This window comes from Ceratotherium simum, chromosome 36 (assembly GCF_057802395.1).
Source record: "Ceratotherium simum simum isolate JZ-2026a chromosome 36, ASM5780239v1, whole genome shotgun sequence".
Lineage (NCBI taxonomy): Eukaryota > Metazoa > Chordata > Mammalia > Perissodactyla > Rhinocerotidae > Ceratotherium > Ceratotherium simum.
Genome location: NC_141935.1, coordinates 27,536,576 through 27,562,336, shown reverse-complemented (window position 1 = coordinate 27,562,336; position 25,761 = coordinate 27,536,576). Strand labels below are relative to the sequence as shown.

At 37.2% G+C, this 25,761-nt stretch overlaps 1 protein-coding gene across 6 annotated transcripts in view; it reads left to right on the top strand.

Moving 5' to 3' along the window:
- RGS7 (regulator of G protein signaling 7) overlaps positions 1–25,761 on the top strand; it is a 607,861-nt gene that overhangs the window by 568,812 nt on the left and 13,288 nt on the right. For 5 of the 6 annotated variants that reach the window (XM_087424463.1, XM_087424464.1, XM_014794685.2 and 2 more), the window contains 6 exons: positions 6,106–6,204; positions 8,557–8,618; positions 9,597–9,707; positions 10,968–11,093; positions 15,681–15,867; positions 18,855–18,944. In XM_087424463.1, coding sequence (XP_087280589.1) covers positions 6,106–6,204; positions 8,557–8,618; positions 9,597–9,707; positions 10,968–11,093; positions 15,681–15,867; positions 18,855–18,944 — 675 coding nt within the window. Of the gene's footprint in view, positions 1–6,105; positions 6,205–8,556; positions 8,619–9,596; positions 9,708–10,967; positions 11,094–15,680; positions 15,868–18,854; positions 18,945–21,130; positions 22,581–25,761 lie in introns of those variants that run through there. The other variant, XM_087424467.1, reaches the window with a different exon arrangement.

Sequence of the window (25,761 nt, the reverse complement as noted above, 5' to 3'; positions counted from 1 at the left end):
CTCTTCATAATACCTTAATTTGTGTCAATTTTCCCCAGCAGACACCAACTGAGATATGCTCAGATTCGGAAGAGAAAGTGTAGGGATTATGGAGAGAGAACTCAAGATAGTAGAGTGATCATTTACACTCTCTTTTTGACCCTGTGCTCGGGGTTGATATCTCACCCGAGCTTCACATGGCATCATTCTTTCTGAAAGTTTGAAGAGCGTTAGTTGACACTGTTGCTGTCCACGTACCATTAGCCCTCATTTAACGATGGAAGAACATGAGGCGTAGCAAGGTGAAGTGCTGTGAAGAAGTGGAATCGTTGAGCTCTATTTGTCCAGGTTGCAGCCTAATTTCCTGGGAATCAATAGTGGTAGAAGTACAGGGCTAACTGCAGAGCTATTTAGCACTAAAATCACCAGAGAAAAACAAAAGTTCTGAAGAACACTGTGGCAAGTAGTCTGCGTGTGCTTGTCTCCAACAATTGGAGAATACTGATTTTCTCACGTTTTGATAAATATAGCTTCTCATAGTCAGAAGTGTTGAATTGGCTAGAATCTTCACGAATAATGTTCTTTTACATACAAGATTACAGGACTCTAAGCCACATACTGGTTTATTTTTGGAATTATTCCCACTGCTACTTGGGCTCCTACTTGGTTAGGAACTGGAATGATCCATTCAATCGGTGGATTTGACAAGTCTGCTTTATGCCAGGCATGTCTTGGTCTCTAGGTATAAGTGGTAAATGGGAGAGCCATGAACTTGCTCCCACAACTCTAATGAGAATGGGCACATTGAACAAGCAGACAAACAAACGTCTATACATATATATAATTACATAATTTTGTTAAGTGTTATATATTAGTCTGCTTGGGCTACCATAACAAAAGACCACAGACTGGGTGGCTTACACAGTAGGAATTTATTTTCTCATAGATCTGGATACCAGAAGTCTAAAATCAAAGTGCTGGCAAATTCAGTTCCCAGTGAAAGCTCCCTTCCTGGCTTGTAGACAGCCACCTTCTTGCCGTGTCCTCACGTGGCAGAGAGAGAGAGAGCTCTGGTGTCTCTTCCAGCTCCGTAGGACTAGAGTCCCACCCTCTGACCTCACTTAACCTTGATTCCCTCTTTAAAGACCCCATCTCCAAACGCAGTCACAATTGGTGGTTAGGGCTTCAACATCTGAATTTTGGAGGAACGCAACTCAGCAACATGCTATTAAGGGAATTTAAGTGGTTTGTGGTTTGTGGTTCTAAATTGCCCCATCATTTATCAATGAATTACTTGACAACAAGGAGTAAACTGTTCCATCCTCCTCTGAGGGTGTCACAGCTCTGTCCCCGTGGAGTAGGCACTTTTGTGGGATGGCAAGCCCTACACAGAAGTGGCGAGGCCAGCCTACCGCCTCTGGAAACTGCCTTTGCCTTCTGCTGTTAGCTGGGCTGCGTCCTTTGCTCCTTCTCTTAGCTGTGTGATCACCTTCTGTCTTATATTGCAGCTGGTAAGGAAGTGGAATCCCTGGACCCTACTTCATCATTGAAAACAGATACTGCCCTTAGAAAGAGAACTGCTGTTCATTTTTGGGGCGTTCAGTTGTAATAATATTTCTTGTGACTATATGTCATAACAAGAATAAAGGACCCAGTAAACCCTAACACAATAATCTAGCTTATGTACCTAAAGAATATCAGGGTTTGGAATGTTATATATTTATATATTCAACTATTCATATTCAACTATGTTAATAGTTGAATTACAAACGTGTTTATCAAATATGTGAAGAGAAGGCTTAAATGTCTATCTAATTTGAGATATTTTTAAGTATTTGGGATTAGTCAATTTTTAAATCTTTTTAAATCTGTCTTTACTAAAGTACAAAAAAACAATAGGTCATATGTATTTCCTGAAGTCTCTATGAAGGAATGATAATGTGGCAGAGCCAGAAAGAAATCAGCATAATTTAGGCAAATTTTAAGGGGCACTGTGTGCCTTATTTTCTTCAGTCTGTTTCTAAAATTTTAACTATAATAGGTCAGGCTGTGTATTATCCAAGGTTCTCCAGAGAAACAGAACCAACAGGATGGAGAGATAGAGGGAGAGATAAAGAGAGAGGTTTATTTTAAGGAATTGGCTCACATGATTGTAGAGGCTTGGCGAGACCAAAGTCTGATGGGGTAGGCCAGCAGACTAGAGTCCCAGGGATTAACTGCTCTCTACTGACAGAATTCCCTCTTGCTTGGAAGAAGTCTATCTTTTGTTCTATTCAGGCCCTCAACTGATTGCATAAGGCCCACCCACATTATGGAGGGCAATCTGCTTTACTCAAAGTCCACTGATTTAAATGTTAATCTTATCAAAAAACATCCTCACAGAAACACCCAGAATAATGTTTGATCAAATATCTAAGCACTGTGGCCCAACCAAGTGGACACATAAAATTAACCATCACAGGTTGGACCCTTCTGTATGATAATAACTAGAGGGATCCAAGAAAAACACAAAACCTGAGGAAAATGACAAAAGCATTTGTGCATATGTGACTGAACCCACACTATGGATTGCTTCCTGTAACTTCAGAACTCATATTTCAAAACAACAGTAAACTGTTTCCTGTCTCACTACCTTTCTTTCCTCTGTCACCTTCATTTGGATATTATGGGACTTAATATTTTAAACAGCTGATGTGCACATCCTGGAAGAAGAGTTAGCAAATTCATGATTAGATGTCTCATTTTCCTGCTATTAGTGCAGTGGTTATACCTGTTTATACATAAAAAGATTGGCCTGTCTTCATTTCCAAATGCAAAATGTGTAAATTTAAATTTTAATTGTGTTACATAACAGGATAAACTACTCATATCTTAGAATAACACAAAAGTGTTTTAAGTAAGGAGTACAGTCAAGTTGCAGGCAACAGAAACTCTGCTCAAACCAGACTGAATGAAGAAGGGAATATTCTAAAACTTTGGGAATAGGCAGGGGCAGAGCTGGCCCCGGGTATGACTACAGCAGGGACTTGAACACCATCAGAGCTCTCTCCCAGTCTCTCTCCACTCTCTTTCCTTGGCTCTCTCTCTGTACTGGCTTCCTCCACACAGCCTCAGACATGGTCACAATCCATTCTCTAGCTGAGCTGAGCAATCCAGAGGAAAGAGAAATATTCCCCACCATCACCAGTTAGAGAAATCCCAGAGATAGAAAGGCATAAAAGCTTCCTTCACTCTTTAGTTTCTACTTTAAAGCCTCTCCACCTGCTGAAAAATGTAGGAGAGAATTTTTCATAGATCACGTCAGATAGTAACAGATTTATGTAGAAAGTCAAGCCTATTTCATTTAAAGAATAACCTATCCAGGATTTGTTTGGATGGCACTATATATGAAAAGTGCTGCTCTAGGCACCACGGGGAATAAAAGGATGTGTTAATCAAGTCAAAGCATCTTGATTTAGTAATGAGTTTTGCTATTAAAACTCAAAATGGATCCCCATTAGTTAATTTGATTTTTCCGCCAGCTGCAAATCTTAAGACATTCAGACGATATCATTCCTCTTCCTCTCTAGCCCTACCTGTTGCTAGCTCTGTTCCGCCTACCTTGTGCCAATATTTTAATACATTTCCTTGTTCTAAAGAATGCAAAGCCTTTTACATTGCAAATCATCCTCAAACCTTGTCTGCCAAAATTGGTTTGATTTCCTTACCTCCTTTGTCCATAAAATAAGCTCTGGACATAAAATTGCACTATTCATGGCTATTATCACTGTAGCTAAGAATCAAAGTGAAAAGCTATCATTGGTCCCCAGGAAATGAACGGCATTCTGGTTGATGAAAGAGAGAGCTCCTCATGTTTGTTTGAATGTAAGACCAAAAATGGGAACTCCACAGTGACCTCAGAGCCAGTAGACAGACTGCTGAGAGAAAACTTTATAGGACACCCCCAGTGGTGTGGGTCTTACACAGCACTTCATGAAGCCCGTGTGAATACACGCATATTGAAATAATTGTAGAAATGTAGAGATGGAAGATAAGTTATGGATCATTTTACTTCTATGACACCATAAATTGTGGTATTTTTTTAGCAATCTTGTTAATTATTTTTAATCTTAAGCAAAAGACTTACTGTTAAAGCTGTCATCTATCTTGTCTTATAAGCATTTTTTATTTGAACCATAGATTCTTATTAAAGAACATTAAGTACTTAAAGCAAGGTAAACAAAAATGGAAAGTTCAAGCCTTAGAGTCTTCTTAATCTTCCTTATCAAAAACTAATATGCTACAACTGAAAAAATAGCAGACATTGAAAAGTACAATTATGGCATAACCAGTGATCTTTCACGCGCCTAATTTTTAAAAAGCAACCTCAACTGATATTTCCGAGTTCAAAAGGTTGCTTTATTTAATGAAGTTCAAATATGATGAGTAGTAGTTCATGTAGGCCTTTTCTGTTTCTTCAATGGAAATTAAGTCTCCTTAATTTATATACTCTAGGCCCTATGCTCTTGCTATTCTTTTCTTTCCTAATCTTTATCAGTTTTAATCGTATATTTATTTGTGTGATTGTGTAACTTGTTTCCCTTCCACTAGGTTGTGAGTTCCAGTGGAGGGGGAAGCATGTCTGTCTTTGTTTACTTTTGTATCCCTAATGCTTAGCACTATACCCAGCATATTGTAGGTGTTCAATAAATGTCCAATCTATGAATGAATGAAAGAAAAGAGAAAGCCACTCAGTTCAGTCCTGTTAATAATTAATTCACAGCATAAGTGCCACTCGTTGGGATAGATGGAAGCCTAGTGACAGGAATTGAGTTCCAAGGGCTTGGAGCTAGGGAAAGTGAGGGGAGATTGAAGGACCTACCAAAGATAGTCTGAACTGGGTGGTTCAGATAGGATAAACCCAAGTCAAAATCTGTTAAGAAAAGGCTAAGAACAAAACAATGGGGAGACACAAGGAAAAAAAACCGAGTTCAAAGGGCCCAGGTGTAGAGCCAAGAGGTTAACATTAGGAAGAGATAGGGTCCAAGTGAAAGTAGGTCAGAAACAAAACACGTTTGAATTTAGAGATACTGCTAAGGTTGGTGATGGGCCTGAAAATTGGCTCAGGTAAGAATCAGGATCTACACTCTTCTGATTTCATGAGTTTCTTTCCAAATCTACCTGGTAACTTTAATTTTGTGAGTTCATGCAATTTTATTTTGTCCTCATCCTTCATCCTCATGTCCAAAGAAAAATTGCTCAATAGCACACATTAAAATCTTTATTTTAAAGTAATAATACTTTGATACTAAAGGAAAAGTAATTTGTCCTCCCCTCTGAATTGACATGTGAAGTGTCTCAGCCTCAGTTGGGTATGATTTTTTTATCCCATTAAGTCCCCAGATCTTTATTTATACTTACTAAGCAGTGAGTCTTTCTCAAAAAAGAGTGTTCCTAAATAGTAGGTTAAGATAGTAATAGTAGGTTCTTTGCTAAGAAGCTTTGGGGCATCAAGAATTCCAAAGATGTGTGAAACCTTGGGGGTCACTAATGTTTGCAAATGGCACCCAATGGCAAGGCCAGTATTGTGAGGTAAACAATCCAATATTGAGAAGGGAAGTAGGAGCGCTCTGAGGTGTCTTCGGTCACACCATCAGAGACCAAATCACCAATGGGATTCTTAACCTAATCTCTCTCCTCAGGACTCCATTTCTTTCCTATGTAAAGACCAGGTTATTTTTATTTTCTTTCAGTTTATTAAATTTTTATTCTATTCTATATCATCCTCTATTTTATTCTGAAATCAGTACTCATTAAGTGTTACGTGGTGTTGTCATTCCCCAACTTCACACTCTCAACCCACCTCCAGATTTTATCACACTTAATGATGTTCTCTCCATATAACCAATTATTCTACCAAAGTTAATAATCTAACCACATATTTTTTCAAAGAGCTGTGCTTCTATTTTACATTCATATGATATTTAAGATAGCAATGCCTTCTGAATTTTGGTAAGAAGCTTAGTCAAATACGCAGCAAAGCTTCGAGTTACCTTACTGACTGTATAACACAAAATTACCTTTTAGAAAGTCTGTGACTATACACGGCATTTTGTCCTAACATATTCCTTTTTCCTTCTTGTATAGTCTGTCTATGGTTTACAAAATGATATTAGAAGTCACAGTCCTACCCACACACCCACACCAGAAACTAAACCTCCAACAGAAGATGAGTTACAACAACAGGTAGGTCAACCTATAAAATGAGCTGTTAACAGTTTACAGAGTAGCAGCTATGAAGACCAGATGGTGAATGTTAATAGCAGGTATTTTTAAAAGTTATTTGTATGGTTGACTGTCTCATATACAAGATTTACAGTTAAAAGGTAATGAAATTGTCTAATTTTAAGATATGTAGTCACTTGAAAATGTATCAGTATATGGGGATGGTTTTCAAAACTCTGCATTCTTTAACTCCTCCAATCTTTTTTCCCCTAATCAATTTTTAAAAATCACATAGACTAATTTATAAGTGCCTCCATTATCAAGAGTTATGTTTTACTCCAGTACTCTGTCTTAAAGAGTGAGAAGACAAGAGGTTGGTGACATTGAGTCACATGTTTTCCATATCCAATGACGTAACATGATCTTCACAAGAGTTCTTATTCTTGTTTCTACAGTATATATGTGCCACATAATGACATTTTGGTTCACGAAGGACCACATATACGATGGTGGTCCCATAAGATTAGTACCATATAGCCTAGGTGTGTAGTAGGCCGCACCATCTAGGTTTGTATAAGTACTGTAGGGGAGGAAGAAATTTTCCTCTACCTTTCTGGGTTCTTCTGGCTGGTCTAAGAATTAAATTGACATGAGATGTTAACAAGAGAAAAACAAACAAAAGATGAATAACATGTATACATGGGAAAACCCAGGAAAACCACATAACTTGCCAAAATGGCTGAAGCCCTCACCTTAAATACCATCTTTAGCCAAAGATGAAAGATGCTAGGGGTTGGGGAGAGTCAGAGACTTCAAAGGGAAGGAAGGCAATTCACAGGTGCATAAAAAAGAGCAAATGTTTGGGAAACAGGTGTGTGTTTGGCCACATAGAAACAGAAGAACACAGAGGGGAGCCCAGCAAACTGGCTTTTCCAGGTTCCTCCCTGTCTACCCCCTAGTTCATGTCATGCTAGGGTGACAGCTCACTTCCTGAGACAGGTTTTCTTAACTGAATTCTTTTAGGCAGTTAAGGGGGAGGTAACAAGAAAAACTTTCTGGGTCTTTTGTTTCTTAAAAATAATCAGCCTAGGGGCGGGCCCCGTGGCTTAGTGGTTAAGTGCGCGCGCTCCACTGCTGGCAGCCGGGGTTCGGAACCCCGGGCGCGCACCAACGCACCGCTTCTCTGGCCATGCTGAGGCCGCGTCCCACATACAGCAACTAGAAGGATGTGCAACTATGACATACAACTATCTACTGGGGCTTTGGGGAAGAAAAATAAGGGGGAGGATTGGCAATAGATGTTAGCTCAGAGCCGGCCTTCCTCAGCAAAAAGAGGAGGATTAGCATGGATGTTAGCTCAGGGCTGATCTTCCTCACAAAAAAAAAAAAAAAAAAAGATGATCTTTAAAAATAAATAAATAAATAAATAATCAGCCTAAAATAATTCTCATGTTAAAGAGACACATTCTTGGGTGGCAAATTTTGTTCCACTTCAGTGCACTATGTGATGTTCACACTAAAATCACCTAATGACACATTTCTCAGAACGTATCCCCATCATTAAGCAGCATATGACTGTATGGATCTCTAAAAGCCTCTGGAAGTTTTCCCTTATCAATCCTGGTGTACAGCCATAGTATATATTGCTTTTTTTTCACCAATTGATCAATAGTTTTGGCTCCAGGTAATATTTCAAAGCAAACACTACTCTCTCTTGTATCCAATAATAGTTAAATCTCTTGGTTGGTTCAGTCATGAGTCTTTTCCCATTCTTTTCCTCTAATATTTTATTGTAATATAGTTTATCAATAGTATAATACATACTTTTCTAGTATATTTATAATCACACAAGGAAAAGTAATTGAGTTTTAAAGTTTTCCATTTGTGATTATGTCCATGTGAGCATTTGTCCTGAAATGTTGATAAAATTATTCTCAAAACACATTTCATTGATGCTTTGTTGGGATGGTATTGGAAAGTAGGGTTTATTTTGAAATTATAGTAACAAATAACAAATAAATTTATTTTCTAAATTCAATATCTGAGGGGCAAATGTGATTCTGATTTGGTTATTCACCATCAATAAATGTTTAAAATCTCTATAATACTTTAAAGTTATATTTTATTAAAGCAGGCAGAAGGTTCAAGTTCACTGCTGTTCTAAAGTGATATTGGTTGTGTTTATACTCAAACAGATTTTAATTTTTTGTTAACTCTTTCAGATCCTTCTGGTTTTATTTTTTTTACAAACTTTGAAATTTTATTGACTTAGAATATATTCTTGCTTAGAATTGCACAGTTTTTCAGAATTTAGAGTTGAGAATTGTGAGAATGTCATTACTTATGTAACTACTTCTTTAACTCTCTTTTCAGATAAAATATTGGCAAATACAGTTAGATAGACATCGGTTAAAAATGTCAAAAGTTGCTGATAGGTAGGTATTTCAAGATGTCCATATAAATGAAAAAATTCTTATGACAATTAAATGTGTTAAAAATGGTAAGAGAACTGTTGGGAGGGGAGCTAAGATAAATAATTGGAACCCTATAAGAAATATTTTGCTTTTCCTTTTTGCACATAGAAAACTTTCAGAGAGCTCTTTTATTGTAGTTTAAATGACAGAATGATCATTATTGTCTTAAATCTCTAGAGGTCCCATCCTTGTGCAGCCAGAATTGGAGACAGAAGATAATTACGGAGTTGAATCTTTTCACTCCTGCTGGGAGAAATAAAACTTTCAATTTACCACATTACCTTTTGGCAACTTAGAGCCTCTGCAAATTCATCTTAACATTCACATTACTCAGTTATTGCATGACTTCAGAATTTGAATTAAAATCAGATTTTAGATATTTTCCTTTTCTTCATTCAAATCTGTTCTTCACTTTGGGGCGCTGCCAAATCCTAACTCTCAACTTCTTTTTCTCCACTCTCTTTAAAAAAAAAAAATACAGATTTAAAAAAAAAAAAAAATATTGTTGTCAGTGATTCCTCTTTTACCTAATTTCTGTAAATACTTTTGACAAGAATTCCCTTTTAATCCCTTCTCCAAGTTGGCTAAAATCAGTTCAGCTGTGGGTGGACTGGTCGACCAAGGATTGGAACTGACGCTTACCTAGCACTGCCCTTCACACATTGACCTCTTAACGTTTTGCATCATTTTAATGGAGGGATATTGACTCATATAGCTTAGGCCTGGGGAGAGATGGAATCCTCAGCCACATTTGTCTGCCAAGAAGCACAATAAGGTGATGCATGTAAGTTATTGAAACACACAGCCTGCCACTGGATTTCATTCTGTAAATGAGCAAGCATTCTTTAGCCAGACATTTTTATATTCTGTCCCCTACCTTGGACTGGGTATAACCTCAGCCAGAAAACTAAGGAAGATGAAAATGTTCTTTCTCTCTAGTCTGCTAAGTTACACGGAACAGTATTTAGAATATGACCCATTTCTTGTGCCACCTGACCCTTCTAACCCATGGCTGTCTGACGATACTACCTTCTGGGAACTGGAAGCAAGGTAAGAGGCCTTTTCTCTTCCTTCCACATATTTCACTTTTTTCAGGGTTTGGGTGAAAAAGGAAGAATCCTATAGGTGATTAATTGTAATTTTAAAGGTAATTTTACTCTGTGCCTACATTAGCCCATGATATAAAGTTCTTGTTCAAAGTAATGGTTTTTGAACCTTAGATATTAGCGTTTGTATTAAGATTTGAATTTCCAGAAGGACTGGCACAAAATTAGAGACGAAAGTGTTTCCAGGTGAACTAATCAGAGTTAGGATCTTCAGTTCTTGAAATTTAGCTCATTGTTTTTACCTTCCTTGAAAATCCGCATAGCCACAAAGACCTGTGTATTCAAGTAAAATGAATGCTAAATTCATACTTACTTAAGCCCCATATAGGTATGCCTTTATAAATTCAATTTTAAAACAAAATGAACTTATCATAAACACTGTAAGAGAAATTGACAAGAGACTGACTTAGAAAAACCAAAGCACAATTTAAGCCCCCCTGGTTTCTCTCATGAGCTATATCAGTGAAGAATTACATCATCCATCTTGTCAGAGTCGTAAAAATATCACTGTATCGCTTTACAGAGTGAGGATTTAGTATTCTTTAGCACGTCTCTAGATTACATTTTTGGACTTTTCCTTTTTTTATGTCCATCCAGTGGTTCTTAAATGCTTAACAAGTGCAGAACTCTTCATCCATAAGTTCTAGATTGTATAGATGAGGAAGCTGGAACCCCAAAATGTTGTGATTCGGCCAGGATTGGGTCACACATTTAATCAACAGCAGAGTCATGAACTAGGATTTAGGCCTTTTGGTTCCCAATGCATTTTCCCCCAGTACAACATGCCACCATGAGATTGCATTATGTAGTGATTGGGCTCTGGGGTCAGAATGTCTGGAATATTGCCCCTGGTAACCTGCCTGACATTGGCAAGTTATAACCTTCTTTGTGCCTCAATTTCTTCATCCATAAAATGAGAATTATAATAGTACCTATCTCACACAGTTGCAGAAAAAACTAAAAGAGAGAATCCATCTAGAGCACTTAGCACCTAATGTTCAATAAACATTAGAGTTTATTATTAATACCTAACTTATACCTCACTATAATTTCATGTAGAGCCATTAATCAGAGATTTTTTTTTTCCTGAAAGATAAGTTAAAGATGAGAACTTCAAGGCGTATATGATTTTGAGAGGAAATGTAACAGCAGAAAATAGGATGTAATGAGAGGAATGTAGCTGACTTTGTTTTATCTCTTATAGCAAAGAACCAAGCCAGCAGAGGGTAAAACGATGGGGTTTTGGCATGGATGAAGCATTGAAAGACCCAGTTGGGAGAGAACAGTTCCTTAAATTTCTAGAGTCAGAATTCAGCTCAGAAAACTTAAGGTAAGACATGTTGTTTAGATCTTATACTATAAGCCAGGAGACCTACCTGTGGTGTGTCTGGTTGTTTTGGACTTAATAGACCAATTACTCTCCCACCAACATTATGATGATGATGTGAACCCATTGAATTTCTGCCACTTGATGGAGGAAAAAAGATAACCGAGGCAAAGCCTGTCCAACATTATTAATTCCTTATAATGGTTTATTTTTACACTATCTCTTGATCTTTTAACCAAATAAATTTGGTGCATTTCAAATGGACTCCATAAAGAAGTGTAATACTTAGACTAATGTTTAGCAAAGTGGAGAATGGCCAATAATATTTATGCAGTTAAATTAAAATATCACCTATTTACCAATATCAGTCTTCTTTGCGTATCGCTTCTCACTTACGTAAGTTCTAGAAAAAGAGATTGGATGCTTATATCAAATAATTTCAGACAAAACTATGGGAGCAGCTCATTGACCTTGCACATTTAAATACAGCCTCAGGGCAGCTGAGAACAGCACCACATTAAGCTGTTGGTGAGGGAGGGGTGCACATTCCGCCCATCTGTTGTAGACATCATCGTTACATATTTTTGAAATTTTTCTAGCTTAAGAGGCACCTGGAAATTGAATTTTTAAATGTGAGACACTGGAATAGATTTTGATGGCTCTGTTTAAGATCATTGAAGTGAGTGATAACTTTCCACTACACAAAACTGTTTTTCCATGAGCTCTTTCATTCATTATTCTTTTGAAACATGGTACCCTAATTTACTTTCCCATGACTTCTGCAGTCCTGTGAAATTCATCTACGGAAAGGTCTCGGCATTCATTTATTTTCCTTGGAACTAAGCAGCGCCAGGTATTGTCATATCCCAAACCATTTGGAAATATGTAGAACTTTGACAGATGTCCCATGGATTAAGCAAGATGACCACAGAGAGGACCTGGAGGAATTGAATTATCTGTGCGTGCCTCTGAAGGATTGTTGGGTGCTGCTTCCTACTCTCCTTCAAGTTTATGTGAACCCTTCTTGACAAGGCTTTCACAAGATCTACAGTGGCTAAGGATTTTTATTGGGCCTACTGAATAACATTGTCTGTATCGAGGACACATCATCAGTTATTGAGTACAAGAATGCATAAAACAAAAATAAAGCAGAGATAAAGGATATGTTTAGCCTTTTAGAGGACGGGGAGGTGGAGTTACATCTAATTCTCTAAGTTTTTGAAAAAATGCTGACCTCATGGGTATCATGATGAAGAAATAAACAAGTAATGAGCCTCACCAGTATCACCTAAGCAAATAAAAACGATTCCAATCTCATTAAAATTACAGCCTAGTGGTAGATACAGAGAGGAAAGCAGATCACAACATAAAATGATGGGTGTTCACCTTGGAGAAGTACAGAGGGATAGCCAACCTGGAGCTAGAGATCAGCAAAGGCAGCCTGGGGGAAATGGCTTCTGGGCTGAGACCTGGATGACAAGGAGATAACAGGCAGAAAAGGAGGAGGGAAGAAGCTTTAGGGCAAAGGGAATAGCCTGTGCAAACTCTGTTCATGGTTGAATTGAATCACTGCTGATTCCCTAGTTCAAGTCTTAACCAGTTCTTATCTCAATAATTCTGTGCCACACTGGTTTCCCTGCTAAGTAATGACTGATAAGAAATATTACATATTTCATATATATACACATATACATATTTCTTGAGTATCTACCATATACTATTATATGTTTCCCTACTAAGGATAGATAGATAGGTAGGTAGATAGATAGATAGGTGACAGAAGGATATAGATATAATTCTTGAACACCTACTATATGCCATAATATGCCTTATATCCAACACTTTTATAAGTGTGCCATGCTATATTTTGTATTCGTTTTTCTGATTATCATCTAATCATCGCAACGAAAATGAAGTGTAAATATTCTTGCCCCATTTTACAGAGAAGCAAAATATGTTGGGGGGCTAGAGTTAAGCATCTTGTCCAAGTCAGATTGTTAATAATCGGCATCCTAGGCTTTCTATAAGCCAATACCAAGCTACTGTCCACTGCTGCCCAAATCTGAGGCCCCTGCTAGTGTCACAGACTGAGGGAGACAAGACAGTCCAGTCAGCCGACAGGGCTAATTGTGCTTAAATAAGTCTCCGTGCCTCTAGTCTAAGCAGCAGCCCTCTAAGCACCTGCTATTTATGGAAGTGGGGCGCTTGTGTGAGCATTTTCCTCAAGTATTAAGACAGGAAAAAAAGTCAAGAAATACTGCTTATTCCTCAAATACAACCCCCACTCTCCATTGCTGCGTTTTTGCTCACTCCTTTTTCAGGTAAAGCACGTAGTACAATGTCAGTACTAAGTAAATGCAGTAATATGATTTTTATTGTTGAGGGTCTAAAAATATGTCAGGCACTTCAAAAGTGCCCTTTACACAATTTATCTCGTTTAATCTAAAGGAAACCCAGTGAGATAGGCCTTATCATCCCATTTTACTGATGAAGAAATCGAGGCTTAGAAAACGAGACGCTTCCTCCAATTCCAGCTACCATATAAGAGGGGGTGGGATTTTAACCTGTGCCTTTTCCATTCTACTAAGTTATAACAAGGATTATAATAATTCTGAGGATGAGAAAGGCACCGATGCTCTGAGGGAGGCACTCGAGGGAGTGGTTATGGGCATGTCGTCTACTGCAAATTATCTGGGAGCAAACCCCAGCTATGACAAGCATAGTGGGCAATCTTAAGTAAGTGACTTAATCTTCATATCCTCAGTCTCCTCTTCTCCAAAATGGGGGAAATAATAGCACATACTCTGTAGAGTTGTAGGGATTGCATGAGTTAATACAACCAAATCAATTAGAATAGTGTCTGTACTTACATGTCAGTGTAGGTGTTATTATTACCTCCTCAACCCTTTGATATTGTATCTGTATTTCCAAGTCCACTTAAGACATCACTGCATCTATAACAGCTTTCCTAGAACTCCCTTTTCTGACCCAGTGCTTGCCCCAGCAGAAGGGCTCTTTCCTGCTCTGCATTCCCAGACTGTCCAGTTGGTGCTATTCCTTGAGTGTCCCTCCTGTGCTTCCTTGTATTATGGCCACTTGAATGGTGTATCATTTTCTCTACTAGTTCTTTGAAGACAGAGAATCCTTTTGATTGATGTGTCCAAAGCGTGCTGGAATGAACTTGAATGAGCGCTAATTACAACACTTATGTTCCCTCAGATTGCACATAGCATTTCTATTAGATTGCACAGTGTCGAAATCTGTATTTTAGGAGGAAATGATCTTGAGCCTTCCCTTCTGACAGCAATAATGGTAGTTTCATGCTTAAAGCATTGTTCAAATTGGATTATCTACTGTTACATATATCTACAGGAAAATGATATCTAGAAACTGGAAAATCACTAGACTGAGTAGTATTTGATATTCTAATTCTAGCTCAATTGCTTTATTACTTATTTCTGGCCTTTCATTAATACCTAAGCTAAAACTTAATAGTTATGAAGGTATTATTTATCACCTTATACCTCTCTTAAGACTGTGGCCTGTAGTGACCTTCGTCTCTGTGGTCATCTTGTCCATTTCTTGATCACGTCTACCAGAAAGTGATGACATCCCCGGTGGGGATAACATAGACCTAGTATGACCTTTTTCAAGTATTTTTTTTATTTTAATGAGTTATTATGATATACATATTCATCTTTTCCACGTTATTTCTAGGTCTAACCAAAAAGATATAACATAGAGCAAAATTGAAAGAAATGAAACCCATTAATACAATGTGGCCCCTTATGATTGGACTTTGCTATTTGCTCTTATCAACCAAAACATGTTTTGGTGTTCCTTCCTTTTAGCATATATTTTCTATACAGAAGTATATAAAATATCTTTATATATTTAGAAGTAAGTCAGTATATATTTATTTTTTCCAGAGCTTCTGAATTGCTATCATGCCTGTGCAAATCTAAGCCTTTCAAACAATTGCATGTGAAAGCTTGCTGCTTCTGTCATTCCGTAACTCTCTGAATTAAATTGCCTAAAATTAGTTACCTGCCCTGATTTCTCCAGCTAGGGCCTTTTCTGATCTTGTGTCCGGGTCTCTTTAATTCCAGTAAAGCTTTGCTGTAATTCCCTTGACAGGTAGAGCAGAAAATCCTCTCCATACTAACCCTCATTGCTCAAATGGACAAAAGATCCAAAGAGTACAATACAATGCACTACTTTATCCCCCCGATCAGATGCTCTATATCTCTCACCCTCATTCCCTTCAAACTTCTCTTCCTTTCTAAGAAATGCTCCTTCAGCAGTGCTGCTTGGCTTCAGTAAAAATTAGGGTTGTATAGAATCAGGGTTCTGGCAGATCTGCTTTTAACAGCAACCACTTAAAAGAGATTGTTTTTGATATTACCTTCTGAAAAATTTTATATCTTTGAATGTAACCAATGAAAAAAATCAGTAAAGGCCTGATATTGGAAGCCCTCAGAGAAAGTGTTTGTTATTATGCATCATCGTGAATAGTATGATCAGTCAATGTGATAAGAATTTTCAGATTATGAGGCATCAGAGTAAATGCATGTGTCACGTTTTGCTTAGATTCTGGCTGGCAGTGGAGGACCTGAAGAAAAGGCCCATCAGAGAAGTCCCCTCCCGAGTTCAGGAAATATGGCAAGAATTTCTGGCTCCAGGTGCCCCCAGTGCCATTAACTTGGATTCTAAGAGCTATGACAAAACGACACAGAATGTGAAGGAGCCCGGACGATACACATTTGAAGATGCTCAGGTTGGTACATGGGTGGGCCTCACTTTGTGTCACAAATGTCCTCCCGAGAAGTTGACTTTTGAGATTCTTTCATTTTATTTTCATTGTAATTGTCAGCTATGCCTAGTATTTTCAGTTTAAGTAACTGTATGTAAAATAACTCTAGTAGATCTAGAAAAGGATAAAGACACTTTAAAGTGAACAGTGTTCAAAGCCTAGGAATGTTGTGTAAATTTGAATGTTTTTACATATAAATTTCTTGAAGGGTAATATTTGAAATATTTGAAAACTTTTACTTCATTTTCTACTGTTTGTCACCCAATATGTGAGCAAACACTTAGCTAATGGTGGCCTCACCTCGGTAACACATATTTGAAATCTTTAAATTGTCTTCCAATGTGGATATTCTAAGATTCTGACGTTCCGAAATTATTCACTATTACAAATAGTCAGAACTAAACTAAATTAGGTTAAAGTAATGTCAAACTCAAACTAGTTTTGTCTCAGATGATAAAATGAAATAGCAGATTCAGACATTTATTAATTTTCCAAGTTAATTTTTTAGTCTACGAAAAGGAAAAAAAAGGAAATTGATATTAAGGTATTAATGTCCTAAGACAAATTTTTAAGTGTTTTTTTCCTCAAAGTGGACGTAATTGCCTCCTTAGAAACAATTTGAATTTCCACTTTCTCTAAAAACATATTGTGCTCAAGAAGAAAAATAAACTTGTAATGAGAGGATATTATTTCCTAATGATGCGTTGAAACTGGCTTTTAAATCAGAACATGCATACTTCATAATTTCTTAAACCTCTTTTAGAGAAAATATTAGCTCTAAAAAGTTATGTTTTTTTCTTAAATAACATTACTAAAATAAAGCATAGAAGAGGAAGAATGAGATACACAAATATCCTTCCCTGTTTTCACTCTTCATAGAAAACACATTTCTCCTTGTTTCTTCAAAACAAAGCCACTGTGTGGAAAACTAACACAGTTTGGAGCAGCTAACAGACAGCCATTCTCCTTGGCTCCCCCACGGTCTTCCGTGTGGAAATACTTACAGTCTACAGAGACATGTGAGAGAGACAAGGATGACAATTCCGGCCCTATTGCTTACTTGTCTGCTGATTTATCTTTCTTTCTGCTGAAGATAAAATTTCAAGCATTTTCTAGAGCAAGCAACGTGTAAAATGTTTGCAGTGACCTTCCTGAAGTCGTAAAAAGAACATTTCTTTGTCGTCTGTGTCATTGAAAAATATTCTATAGAAAACATTGCCACCTGACCCTAGGCTTTTTTTTTCAATTAAGCTCAGATATTTAACTCCAGTTTTTTGTGGATTTTTTAACCCTGTCTTCAGAATGCAAGAATAGAAATTCCTGCCACTGTTTGGGAATAGACGCAGTGGGGGCCGGTTAAGTTCACACACTTCGGCAGCCCGGCGTTCGCCGGTTGAGATCCCAGGCGCAGACCTACGCACCGCTCATCAAGCCATGCTGTGGCAGGCATCCCACATATAAAATAGAAGAAGATAGTCACGGATATTAGCCCAGGGCTAATCTTCCTCAGCAAAAGAATGTTAGCTCAGGGCTAATCTTCCTCACACACAAAAAAACAGATTCTGGAGCCAAATTGCCTGGGTTCTAGACTGAGCTCTGCTCTGTGACCTCTTGCAAGTACTTCACTTCTTCATACCTCAGTTTCTTCATATTTAAAATGGATATAATAGTGGTTACCAACCTCATTGAGGTTTGGGGAGGATTAAATTAACTAATATAGGCAAGCACTTCAAAGGGTACCTGGCATATACTCAAGTGTATTTGAGCACCTACTATGCACACCTCTGTACTTTGCTGAACATTTATCATTCCTTTAATCCTCCCAACAACCCTATTTTATATATGAGAAAATTAAGACTAGGAGAGATGAATAAATTGGTCTAAATTTACATGTGTGTAAGTGGTACATCTTGAGCGAGATTGGACCTGAATTCCCAAAATGCTTGACTCCAAAACAAGACATTGCACCACTTTTCCAACCACAAATTCTCATACAGTTCCAGATGTACCATACGCTTGGAGATGAACCAAGGTGAACTCTTGGAGTGTCAGGGAAACTGAGTCATTTCTTAAAATAAATGTTTTCTCCAAACAAGAAGAGATTGGGACATCCAGGATACTCTCAAATAGTTCAAAACTCTACATATAACTTTATATTTCACTAACCTAGAAACACCAAGGAACATTTACGCTCCCTTAAGCTGCAATAGGCCAGAGCAGAATGTCCCTGGATTGGGTCAACACCACTGAATTGGATGAATAGTTTTTTTTCTTTGACTTCTTTGTCTACCAATATTCATCACCAAAATAGAACATCACAGACTGATTCGGATTAAATTATCAAATATTTACCTATCCTGTCTCCAAATGAGTAAAAAAAGCACACAAATTGGGAGATTTAGCCATTAAATATCACGAAATTTATTTGTGGACTTGAGCTCTGGCCCCAAGTGGACGTGAATGACAGTTTTCCGTAAAATTTGCACCAAAGAGATGATTCATCTGGGCAGTCTACACCCTCCAAGTACATGTAAATGCCAAAGATATCTGGATGATTGCTCAATCTTGACTTCACATGATTCGATTTTGGCCTGGAGAAATTTTAAGAGATAGCAGATTTATTTATATTCTCAAATGATCTATGTAAATCAACAACTTGATTTAAAATCACTTCATGACCTGCTGTTGACCAAATTCCTGTTTTTTTTAAAGGACTGGATGTGATTTACATCCTCCATAGCTCCCAAACCAGTATAAACGTGGATCCATGAATAACGGAAATTTGAAGGTCTAAATGTTCCGTAAACATAAGGCATCCTCATTAGCATTAGCATTATTATTTGTAGCTGCTTCCAGATTTGTTTTTGAATCATGTGTTGTATTCTTATCATAGTATTTGACTTTTTCCTGAGAAATAATAAAGAAGCACTTCAATCATTATTTCTTTTTAGGAGCACATTTACAAATTGATGAAAAGTGACTCATACCCACGTTTTATAAGATCCAGTGCCTACCAGGAGCTTCTACAGGCAAAGAAAAAGGTATTGTTTCTTTGTACCTTTTTTGACCTAGTTCTCAGTTGTATTTAGTTGGAATAGTTTCCTCTGCCGGGCCCAGGGTATTGGACAAACGGTAAGTGAACGCACTCCACGACCCTCCCCCAAACCTTCACATTTTATAAGGGCCATTTAAGTTGTTTTTGTTTCTGTTTGTTGATTGCTTATTTCCTTTGTTTGTTTGTTTCTGCAGATGTTCATGCTTTACAAAGTTTTTTAGAAGCTGTTTTCATGTTTCATGTTAGTCTTCTGTATGCCTAGTTTAAGGAAATCCAAAATTATAATAAAGGAGAAGAAAATATCATTAGGTCAAAAACTTGAAGAGGATTTGCTTTGTCCAGGAAGCTAGAATATATGTTTTGCACCATATACCCCGTAACTAAAAATAGACTCATTTGTTTAATGATAAGTTGCCAAAATGTAGCAATGTTTGCTTCTGAATATTTTCCTTTGGCATTTATCCTGCATCACATAGTATCCCTACTATAAATTTCGCAGACCCAAGATGGTAGCCAAGCACATTTTGGAAGACTTGCAGTAGACCTCATTATTCGATTAATATTTATAATCAAAGTCTCACCATCGATAACACCTGTGTAATCAATGTAACAGTATAGAAATCTGAATATAAACATCAACCTCACTCATTATTTTTTAATGTTAAAATAGTCTATAACTACTTGAAATTCTGAGATGAAATTGTAATTTTATGTAACTCATGTTCATCATTTAGGCTAAGGGAATTTTTCAAAATTCGTTGCCTTTGCAACTGAAAATGGATACTCTGTAGTTGAACCATCTGATACAGTGGCTGCTGGCTACAAGGAGTTGTTTAAACTTTAAATTAATTAAGATTACATAAAATTCTAGCCAAATTTCGATTGCTCAATGGCCACAGCTAAAGGCCTCTGAAAGACTGGACAGCATGGAATGAAATTTCCATTCTTTCAGAAAGTTCTATTGGACAGCAATGATCTATACAATTAATGATGTTATCAACAGAAATCCAGTCCTGATACAAAATTATGAGGAAATTCTGAAGATATGCCACTAGATTTTCAAATATTTAGGCTTTGCAAATATCAGCATAAAACCTTCACATATCTACTTCATTTTAGCATAATTAGATTTTGCTTGAAATCATACCATTTTGTTTGCACAAGAGGAGTTTTTAGTGTTCAAAAGAAAAGCACCAGTGAAAACAGAGCCCATGTCCTGTGTCAACAGCCTTCCGTGGCTGTTCTCCTACCTTCCTGGTCCCCATGATGTAGAACGTGGATTTGTGTTGCATCATTTCATCATCCTGTCTTTTTCTTTTTCTGCTCTGTTTTCCTTGCTTGCTTTTTTTTTTTTTTTCAATGTTCCCTATTTCCCTTTGTCCCACACCACCCCATACATGTAAGTCGGAACACTCAATGGACCGCAGAACATCTTTTGAGAAATTTGCACAGAATGTGGTAAGTTTTACTTTCTGAGGAATTACAAATCATTAAGTCCAACTGGGAAATTGTCCCAATTTCTATCCCCATTGCCCACTTTGCATCCTCTGATATAATGGCGAAGGTACTGCCTTTATTTAAATTCAGAACTTCGTGCTTCCTACTTTTTGTCCCAGCCTTTTCTAGAGTAGATAAAGATGTCATACATGAAAACCTACGTGTATCAAACTAAGGTTTGGAAAGAAGTGTATATTATGACATATAAAATGAAGAAATTATTTTTTATATTTTTATTTTTATTCTATGTATCCTTTTCTTTATTAAAGACAGTGCATGCCTTCTATGCTCTTTCCTTTAGCTCTTCCTAAGGCTTAGAAGATCCGGAACAATGAGGGTTCTGTTCTTTCTCCTTCTGCAAGGAGAAAATGACCTATTGAGCAGTTTAAAGTCAAAGACTTGGTATAAGTGGTGGTCGGTGAGAAGATATGTGCCACCACAGACCCACTAGCATGCCTCTCTTATTCTTTATTTTTCAGGAAGGTGTTGAAAAACTGTTCCCATCTGGGAAACCAGTAGTTTTCTACCACTGTTTTCTTAGTATCTTGCCATGTGTTTTGGTGATATATTTGTTTGTGGGATTCTTTTATATTTTTTGTATTGTGGCAGTGCCTTTGGAACTTTCTGACATTGTATAAGCTCCAACTAAAGCCTTCAACACATTTATTTTTATAGGGCAGAAACATCCCTATTTTCCCATGCCATAAAAACTGTACACCAACACTGAGGGCCAGCACTAACCTGTTATGAAAAGAGGTAGAAAAATCTTGGTTTATACTCAAGTTTGTCTGCATTGTCTATTGAGTTGTGTGGTTAGCTCCATGCTCCTGTGTGTGTGTGTGTGTTGTGGCTTTTGCTGTGATGGCCAGTTAAGTGGAGTTATGTGTGTTGAAATGTAAGCAAATTGGATTCAACAAAGATACAGTTTTTGGTTTTAATTTCCTTCAAAGATGCTTGTGGTGGGGAATGTTAATCAGTTCTGTTTATGAATTGCCAGTTGTGACTGCACAGAGTATGTGAAAGACTTTAAAAAGCAATATATACTTTGAACGTTCAATGTGATTGCACAAATTAAAGAGCTGGAAAATGAAGGACTCTAGGAATTAATCACACTATAAACTTCAAAAATTTTGGCTGGCTTTATTGGAATCTCTGACCTTTAATATAAAATTTTCCTAAACATGCCTCATAGTTACCATGGTCATGACAATGTCAAAGAAATGCTCCAAGATTTTGCTGGAGAAAATGGCCGTAGGATATTGCACAGTGCTTTGTGTATTGTTTAAGAATCATTTGGAATTCATCCCTTTCTACCATAATGTTGACCGAATATTATTCATGAGATTGGAGTGGAAATTTCTGTGATATAATTAAAAATAATAATACAACTTAAGGAAGATGGAAAGGGGAAGCCAAATGATTGTCTTTCCTCCAACACCATCCCCAAATCTGACCAACTTCCCCAACTCTTAAAACAGCACCACGTTGTCACACACTGTAAACTTTAAGAAAAGATCAATAGGAAATAAGGGGAAGAGAGAATTAATCATCTAGACCTTCAAGCAAAATTCATACCTCAAGTATCAACTATATTCCAGATACCTTGCTATGTCTTAGAAACATGTAGAATGTGTATAATTGCTAAGGTACCTAATGGTATAAACAAAATGTTATGATGTACAGGAGAAAAATAAACTATTTCTACTTGGTGTTAGAGTGGGGAGGGAGGCCCACAGGTAATGTGAGAATTCCCGGAGGAAGTTACATTTGATTGGATGAATAGGATTATACTAGGCCAAGGAGGGCAACCATCATTTTAAGGAGTGTGGGGGAAAGGCTGGAATTGCTGAATGAGGAAAAGTTGAGTAACATTCATACACACACACATATATACACACAACATACCAATATATTTCAGATAATCTTCAGACACAATCACTTAGGGTTAAGTGATCACGTTCCCATCCAGGAAAATAAAAAGTAATATTTTTCATCGAGTATTTTGTTTTGTTAGTACCGTAAAGAAATGGAGTAAAGAAATTAGAAAGCTGTCTGATTTCCACAACAGATTACAAGTGATTAAATTTATTTTACTTGTCATGAGAAGTAAATTTCTACCCTGAAAATTATTTATGTACAAAAATAATCATTAATATACTATACATTATTAAATCTTATGATGATTTGTTTCTATTCAAACTTCCCTTTAACTTTCTATTCTGTTTCTTTTCTATTTCCCCTTGGTTCAGCGTTTCTCCATGTTATGATTACTTTTAGGGTCAGCAGTTGTGTTGGGCATTCTAAGTCCTTACATAATAAATTTTATGGGATACCTTTATAGGATCAATAAAATAATTTTAACACAAGCTAAAGAATGGGTGATTTTATTATAAGCAGATAGACAGAATGGAGGAAGGATGGAGTTTAAATAAAGATTTTGAAGGAATCCTGTGTGCAGGTTGCTCTGGTGGATACAGGGAGGCTACAAGATAGACAGTATCCAAGAAAAAAATAGAATAGGAAAAATATAAGTAAACAGGTATTTATACTAAGGAATTAGGAAAAGTGATATGATAAGAAGAAGAACTCACACTCATTGAGTGCCTGCCATGTACAGGCTCTGCACTGGGCACTGTATATTAGCTAAGTTAATTTAATCCAACCATGCAAGGTAGTATTATTATACTCCTTATTTTACCCATTTTACAGGTGAGAAAACTGAAGGGTCCAAGAAGGTACATAGTTTTCCCAGAGTCACACAGTTAGTTAAGGAGCTGGCACTGACCCAAAATGTATTTTGTTCCCCAAAAATTCTCTGTCTCACCACTGATCACCTTGCTCCTGGATATTCTTCTAACTGGTGGAAGACAAATAGATCCTGCCACCTGATGCTGTCCTCCTCCGGGGTCTGAGTCTATTTCCAATCAATGTCTATTTGGGGAAGTCTATTTACACGTTCCAGGAAAGTTATTTTTACAGCCTGGCTTATAAAAATGGCATTGCTGTTTTGTTTCACCCAAGAGTCAAACATTTTTGGCTAGACAGCTTCTCCCAATAGTGTTGGAACTCCCGTTGGTTACTGGGACTAGTAAACACTTTCGGACACTTTAGAAAATACTTATAATAAACAGCTAACAGTTGCACAGCATTTTACAATGTTCCAAGGACACCCATTCCTTTATGTTTATTTTGTTTTGTTGTTGTTTTACATACACAACAATCTTGGGAGGTGATCAGGCAGGTGTTACCTCTCTTTCACAGATGAGCAAATTGAGGAGTAGTGAGGTGAGGTCATTTCACCAATATCATCAGTCGTTGAGTGTTAGAGCCAGGACTGGAAGCAAAGTCGTCTGAATTTGAATCTGTTACTCTATAGATTACTCATTTTCTTTCCGTTACACCCGACCCTGGAAGGATAAAAATAACTCACATGTGTGTCATACCTTCACCTTGGCTTGTTGTCTCAAGAAATCTCATTTCTTACGATTTCCTTCTTGTTACTATATTTTTCTTGCCATCAGAGAAGTCTCCTAAGGTCTTTCAAGGGTTGCTATGTCCTCTCATGCCTTTAAGTGTTATTCTGATTGACTTCATTCTTGTCTGACAAAGTTCATATGCTGTACTAATTGAGACAGCTGTTTTCTTCCTCTACCACCATTATCAAATCTGACACCATTTCTCCAACCATTAAATTATCATAGCGTCTGCCTGCCACACAAACCTTCAGGAAGAACAGATAGGACGTAAGGGGAAAAACAGGGTAGGAAGATGGATCATCCAAGCCTTCCATCAAAATTTATAAATCAAGTGCCAACTGCATTACTCACCTCCTCTCCTTACTTTCTGTGACGTGGAAATTAAATCAGCCTGGCTCTGGGCTAGAAGAACAAAAATAAAATTAGAGAATGTTAATGTTGAACTCCCAGGAACTCATCTAATCTAGCCTTTTCGGAGAAGATTTTACCTGATTTCAGCGAAGACAATTCTCTGCAGAGCTTTAACAGAATCAACAGAAAAGATATGATGAGCTCCTCGGCTGTCCCATCCCCTCTGCTCTGGTGTACTTATGTTTGTGCGTTGGGCTTGTGAGGAAGCTCTGAAGACTGCAACAAATAACCAGAAGTCTTGAAAACTCTGTGAGAAAATTTGAACAGAAGGACTGGGTTGGCTCTGAAATCAGTTGACCAAGCTTGTAGTTAACTTCATAACTTATTAGTATAAATATTGATAAGAACAAAGGTAAATATAAATCCTATAACTTGTTTGGAATGTTAAAAATGAGAAAGATACAATAATTCTTTTAGAATGTTCTTTTGGGTTATATCTAATTAAATTCTTGATCTAAGCCCATTAAGGAGTTGCCAGCCAATATATCTTATGCAGATTTTGTATAAGCAGCAAAATGTGGTAAAAAGAGGCCTGGCCTGGGAGCTTAGAGTGTTAATATTTAGATTTGAAATCTAATCCCACACTTTCTTGCCATCCGAATTTTTAGAAATTAGTTAAACCACTGAACATCAGTTTCTTCATCTATAATCTCTCTAACTAGAAATGGCTTCAGTTAGCACTTTGCACAAATACATACAAATATTTAAAAAATGATATTATATCTTAAATATGCTTTTGAAACGTGCTTTATTGACTTAAATTGCATCATAAATGTCTTCCAGGTCATTTCATATTCTTCTACATGCGTGATTCTAGTTACTGACTACACAAAATTCCTCTCAATGGATATACCTGTAATGTATTTTTCCAATCCTCTATTGATGGACATTTAGGTTGTCCCTTATTTATTTATTTCTTTATTCATTGCCATTATAGATCAAAGTGTGCTAAACATCCTTCAAATTAAATCTTGATTTTTCTCTCATTATATATTCATAAAAAATTTAGGGGCCGGCCCAGTGGTGTAGCGGTTGTGTGTGCGTGCTCCACTCCGGGGGCGCAGGGTTTGCAGGTTCAGATCCTGGGCGCGCACCTACATACCACTTGTCAAGCCATGCTGTGGCAGCGTCCCATATAAAGTAGAGGAAGATGGGCACGGATGTTAGCCCAGGACCAGTCTTCCTCAGCAAAAAGAGGAGGATTGGCAAAAGATGTTAGCTCAGGGCTGATCTTCCTCACAAAAAAATTTAAAAAACTTTTTTTTTAATTTAATTGCCTGGTTACATAGAATGCAATACTAGAAGGAAAAGGCTTATCGTAGAGGGTGGGAATCAAACTTTCTATTCCTGATTTCTAAAACCACTTGTGTTACAAATGAATGACAAGCCTCGTCTACCAAATGCTCCTCAATCTATGAA